The 6,402-nt window shown below is 37.3% G+C and overlaps 1 protein-coding gene across 10 annotated transcripts in view; it reads right to left on the reverse strand.

Moving 5' to 3' along the window:
- Nucleotides 1–6,402, reverse strand: part of GAPVD1 (GTPase activating protein and VPS9 domains 1) — an 82,707-nt gene that overhangs the window by 14,021 nt on the left and 62,284 nt on the right. For 9 of the 10 annotated variants that reach the window (XM_045290180.1, XM_045290178.1, XM_045290179.1 and 6 more), the window contains 2 exons: nt 2,810–2,932; nt 1,078–1,207 (listed from right to left, as the gene is read on the reverse strand). In XM_045290180.1, the coding sequence (XP_045146115.1) occupies nt 1,078–1,207; nt 2,810–2,932 (253 nt within the window). The remainder of the gene's footprint in view (nt 1–1,077; nt 1,208–2,809; nt 2,933–6,402) is intronic. The other variant, XM_045290172.1, reaches the window with a different exon arrangement.

The raw sequence follows: 6,402 nt of genomic DNA on the forward strand, positions 1-6,402 counted from the left end.
TCCCCTGAGAACAATGGAGGCTTTAATCTACCATCACGTGTGGCCCTTTCTGGTGCTGTGGACCAGGAACTAGAGCTTCTTTAGATGCCCAAGTCCACCATTTAAAGGAAGGAGCCTAATGTCTTAGAGAATGGGGCAGAGTTCACTCTTCCTTTGCAAAAAGGTATACTTGTCTACCTAATCTGACTGGCTCAAAATTTTTCCCTATTGGTTTTATAATTAAGAGTAATTTAGAAGTCAAGCTAATCACGTATAACATTCATCTACTTTGCAAAGGTTCTTATAAAACATACAATGATAAAGTGAGCTGGTGAGTTCAGCAAAATGCTACCAGTCATAGTTGGAAAACAAAGATACTTTTTCTCATCCCCACTAACTTTACTATAGAAAAAAAAAAAAAAAAGCAAAGCTTTACAATACTTGTAAATGAATCATATAACATGCTCTTTGGAGTTTGCGTTAAAATAATATGGGGACATATGTGGTTCATTATACTCTTCCATTTTTATTCGTGTTTGAAAATACCTATAAAGAACAAAGACCTTAAGAGCAACAGAGATAGAGAAAAGGTTTGGTACAGCCACAAGCAATTATGGTGTTATTTCTTAAAATGAAATTGTTTGGTAGAGGAAGCAGAGGTTTCCTATGAAACAAAGGCTCCTAAAGTCATTTTCCTTCTCGAGCCTTGTGAAAGATAGAAAGGCATGCCCTGGGCATGAGAGGGATGACAAGCTGAGAGGGCTCCTATCGGTTTACTAGTCAGTGGGTTAGTCAAAAATGTGTCTCCTAATCACCTTAGTTATCCCCTAACAGTCTTCACTCCTGCTGGTAGCTTTGGATGAGCAAAGCATTGCCACTTATTTCATTTAATGAGGCATGTAAGTGTATTAGCCCCAAGCTAAATCTTTGATAGATGACACTCACACCTAAAGCTTGTTTTAAAAAGAAGGCATTTCATGTTTATCTTCCTGCTTCCTAAACATTTATTAAGTGAATCAATCACTTGACTTGAAGTGACTACAGCAGTGGTAAAAATCCAAATCCACATACAATCTGTAAATCCTAGAAGAAATATACCTGTAAGAGAAAGCTGAATCCTGAGGGTGGGCTGCTTGGCTCGCAGAGTCTGGGAGATCATCAGCTGAGATGTTCTGCAGAGCTTCATCACGAGGAGAATCATGTGCACTTTCACCATCACCCATCACTTCTAAACAAATCATGCCCCCAAAAGGAGGGCCAGGTTATCACTAGTAAACATTCAAAGCAACTTACCAACAAGTTAGAAATGCATTATAGAATAACAGTTAAACAAACAAAAAAACCCTGCAAGCACTTAAATGTGTTTACATTATCAACAGCAACAATAAAGAGATAATTATTTTGAGAAAACTAGTTTGCTTCTTAAAGCAAGGCTAGATCAAAGCAATTAAAGTCTGTATCAATAAAATAAATACTCTATAACCAGAATTACTCAACTCAGAATTAAAAGGGACCTCAAAAATTACTTTTCTAACTCATTTTATAGACATGGAATTCCACCCAGTTAAAAACGGACTTGCTGTAAATTCCTAGGTTAGCAAGTTACTAAGGTAGAACAGCACTCAGGTATCCTGGTTCTTCTGACAAGGGCTCTTACATTACCTATCAATGAGCCAGGGACACCAATGCGGCAAAGGTAGATTGATGGGTCCAGAGTTGTTATGTTTTTAATTAATCAATTATGTGTAAATAATACACACACAAATAATCAAAAGGTAGTAAAGATATTATAGTTACGTAGGAAAATATATTTCTGATTCTTAAATAACCATTTAATTTTGAAGCTTTAGGAAAGTATTAAGTATGGGAAGTGGCTATAAAGGATCTTTATTGTATTATTCTTACAATTTTTTTTTTTAGTATTTTAAACTTCAAGAGAATCAGAAGTATGGAGAGGGAAGTTCTCCTTTTCCCTGGGTCCTTCCTGTTTTATCCCGAGGAGTCCCCCTCAGAGTCAACTCCTATGACTATATTCCTTTCTTCCTTTTTCACGTTTTATTAGGAGCTCTCACAGATATGACTGTAACCCATAGTTCCATTAAATCAAGCCTAATTGTACAATTGCTGTCCTCATTATTTTCAATACACTTTCTTCTTCTTGAACTCTTTGATAGCAACTCCCGTCTCCCATACCTCATGTCTCCCCCACTCCTTATGGAGTCTTCCAAGGGACACTCTATGCACATTCATGCATAGAGTATACTACTTATACATACATAGTAGTGTTCATGCATAGAATATACATATAGTATACTACTTATACTTTTATATACTTTTGTTTTCTACTTAATTTACCTTAGTGACTATACCCTTCTTTCTAACCAACTATTCAGCATTCCACTATAAAGAAAGCAGAATTCTCTAAAATTAGGTACTGAGCAACAATGGATAACCTGTCCTAAGAGTCTGTGTCCATTTGTATACTGAGTGTAAGAAACAAGATAAAAGATAAAAAAAAGAAAGAAAGAAACAAGATAAAGTTACACTTTGGTAGACAATAGGGGGAAAAACCCTCTATGCCCCAACTTCCCCTAAGTCGGTCACCCCAGACTTACGGGATGACAACTCTGAGGCATTTGAACATCTGGTTTGAACATTTGCACATACCTACATCTAGTGTAGAGAGCTGACATCAACTGAATTTTATTTGCTTTGGTTTGAAATACAGAGTCCCCTAGCTCTTCTTTCTTTTAAAGACTATTTTAAATTCAGATTACCTTTATCAGTGTGATACAAAAGATACCATTCAAATCTTTATCATGATTATCACCTGCACTTTCATAGTTTGCCATTGCTCCTTCACTGGGGCTGGTTCGTTTAATCGCGTTCCTGTATTTGTCCAGGATATCCTCAGCAACTTGAGCTTGTGCACTGAGTCTAGGGCTGGGATCATCTGTAGGAGAAAGGAGAGTGTAAGAATTAGCCTCCTTTGGTTTGTACTAGGGCTGGTGTTAGTATGACACCAGTAGCACAATCTCAAGGGCAGATTAGGAAGTAAAACTTAAAAAGAGCACATATCTCAACGTTAAGAGGCACCATGCAGCTGCCTACGGATCCCATTTCTAGATCTTAGAGCCTTGCAAAAGCAGGAGACTGGGAGGAGGAGCTCCACTTTCTCATCATCGCCAGAATTCTGCATGACACTGTCAAAGCTCAGTGCAGATTGGATGGATGATGGACTTCTAAAGCCCTTACACCAGGATCACGGTTATTAGCAATTCTACTAACAGAACTTTCAACAGTGCATTTTTATATGCAGACTCAACTGATTGAGACATCTCCAGGCTGAAGGAGGGAAAAACAAGATGTAAAGTACTCAAATTCAGAATTAAGCCTTTTTTAATGGTAATTTTGAAATTTCTTACTCCATTCTTCCTTTGTAAATTTCTCTGGAACACATTTGAAAACTACAGATAATCATATTCTGTCTCACTCAATTTCCCAGGACAGTGCAGCCGCTGGAATAGAGCATTTTCGTGCTGCAAGTGTATCAGAGGCAGTGCTGGATCATCTGGACATTCTCAGAGAGTGCTGGCAATGTCCCTGGGGGGCACAAAGCAGCAGCTAATGGCAATCACAAGTGTAGCACTGTTTACTGACCAGGACTGTTAACATCTGTCAACAAAATCAGCACAACAAAAATGATTTCCTGGAGTGGAGAGTGGTAGTGTCATTAATTACCTGGGTTGTCACAGCAAAGAACTGCTACAGATCTATGGGACAACATAAAGTTCCATTGTCATAGACGAACTCCAGGGAAAGCTCTCAGCCAAACAGACACACCCACATTCTGGTAGAATCCCATTTTTAAAAACTTCTAAAGAGATGCAGAATCCCTAGATTGTGTATGTATGTTTTAATAGCAGCTATTTTATTAACAGCAGCCAACATTAAATTCTTATCAAGTACCAGAAACTGTGCTAAGCACCACATATAACTATCCTAATGATCCCAACAAGCCTACAGAGAAGTTTTCTCATCACCCTTGTTTTAGCCGAGGGAAAAGAAAGCATAGAGTTTACATAGCTTTCCCACAAGTTCTTCTGATTCTTTGAAACAAGAATTTGGCATTCATGTCTCATAAAGTAATAAACTACACAGAAAAGCGATTTCCAAAGTAATTTAAATTTTCGGCTATAATGATATTTGAGTACATGACATGGTATTCCTCATAAACTCTGAACTTGTTCAAAACATAAACTCATAAAATTTTTATCTGTTGGGAAAAAAAAAACTTTTAACATTACATATAGTTTCTTTCTTTGGAGGGAAAGCACTTTTTTGGCAATTGGTTTCAAGTGCTGGTGAAGTATAGTGAGAGCCATAATATTGCTTCTGTCCTTTATTCCTTTGTAACAACAGTCTTGTGCATGTTATTCTAGAGAAATAACTAAAACCAGCAAAACATCCCAAATATATGTATATGTATATATATAAAATACAGCTGTGTGCTGTATTTTCACAATAAAAAAAGTACGCAATTTAATATCCAAATACCCATAAGGGAACACTGATGGTGTAGTAGAATCATAGGATAGGACAGATTATTTTATAATCCAATAAAAATAGTGGGGGGAAAGCTGTGCCTAGTAAAAATAGAGAGAGGGTTTATGAATAATGTGATAAATGGAAAAAATTATATACACTCTGATTCAATCACAAAATATCATGTACAGATAGAGGAAAACACTGGAAAAGAATATGAAAAATGAGGGTGGCAGGATTATGGACTATTAAGAAACTTCCTTTGATAACATCTTAAAATTTATTTTAAAATTTTTAATGGGTGATTCATTAGGGTTGGATAGTAATTTATTTATTAGCAGGGAATGTAAACTGCCTAAATCATACACCAAGAAAATAAATTACATTATTTCCCCATGTTTACTGTTCTCTAATTGGCTTCTAGTCTCAGCAACAGAGTTAAAAAAAAAGGTATTTTGTACAGACACAAATAAAAAAATAATTCATAATGACGCTACAGTTATCAATTCCGTACTTTAGAAGCATGGCATTTCACTGAGAGGAGCTCCCTTTGTCATCTTTGGTGTTATTTTAACATTAACAACACAGTCCAAACACCCGAAATCACTGCTGTTGAGGGGAATCCCACCCGCAGAACAGAGAACTACCCCACAGGCTTTCCGAGGCTGCACACCGTGAGGAAGCAGACTGCTATGTCTTTCTCTTAGAATGGTTGGCAGGTTCAAACCAAACTTTTGGTGAACAGCTGATTGCTTAATCACTGTGCCACCAGAGCTCTATAGAAACACAGTAAGAAAAAAAGAAAGAAACATAATAAGGTTACATAAAATAACCCCACTAAAACGACAATGCCTTTCCAACTCTTCCAATCAGACTTTATAAGTTCCTGAAGAACAGGGGTGGGTCATGTGTTGCTACACTTGATACCCACCATACCCACAGTGCTTGGCATGAGTCGGATATGCAACAAGTACTTGCTGACTAAGTAAGGCACTTGACTGCTTAGCAAGGTGCTGGACTGCTCTGCAGGAAACCATGGCAACAAGCACATTGCCCTACTGCCCAAAACCCTTTATTCCAGGGAGGTATTCATAGTAAATAAAGCAAAAATGTACGTTAGTACACAGGAATACACCTAAATATATAGGGCTAGATTTAGATTAAAATGGGATTCTACTTGCACTATGCTGAACTTTTTGAAGATGTTCTTTTGAAACCTATCCTGTCTATAGATAATTTGCTCATTCAAACTTAGCAGGATATGTTTTAAAACAAGGTTAGAACAAAAGGGGTGAGAAATGAATTCCCTAGATATGCTATTGAAAGGTTGGGTCATTAACACTGTCTCTCTCAAATGCTTCCCTTTCAGAACATTAGCTCATAAGGTGCCAAAAAGCTGCTGCAGAAATATAAACGCTGAGTAAGGTGAGAACCCAGCTCCTAGTTATACTTTCCTTTAGTTAGACAGCAATGTTAAAATGGCTCAAGCTGAAAAAAATTGGTGAAGTTCATAAAACTTTATAATGGTTGGCATTTATGAAACTGTTTAAATATTCTATTGCCAAAAGGAAAGAAAATTATTAGGTAAGACAGGATTTCACTATGATCCTAAATAATCAAGAACTGCAGATGGGAAAAAAAAAATTCGAGTTCTATGATCAACATTAGAGAAAACTACTCAATGATCCAAAGATAAGGCATGCATAGTACCCAAACCATCACCACAGACTTTCCTAAAGGCACTGTGTGTCATCATCCCACTAGATGTCAAGCTGCACAATGTGCCTAGAGGCTCAGGATCAGGGGTCTTATCATAAACAGAAGTTATGATAATGAGGATGATGATGGTGGTGGTGGTGGTGGTGGTGGTGGTGGTGG

This window comes from Echinops telfairi, unplaced genomic scaffold (assembly GCF_000313985.2).
Source record: "Echinops telfairi isolate 266 unplaced genomic scaffold, ASM31398v2 ScPeMD7_32;HRSCAF=126, whole genome shotgun sequence".
Classification (NCBI taxonomy): Eukaryota; Metazoa; Chordata; class Mammalia; order Afrosoricida; family Tenrecidae; genus Echinops; species Echinops telfairi.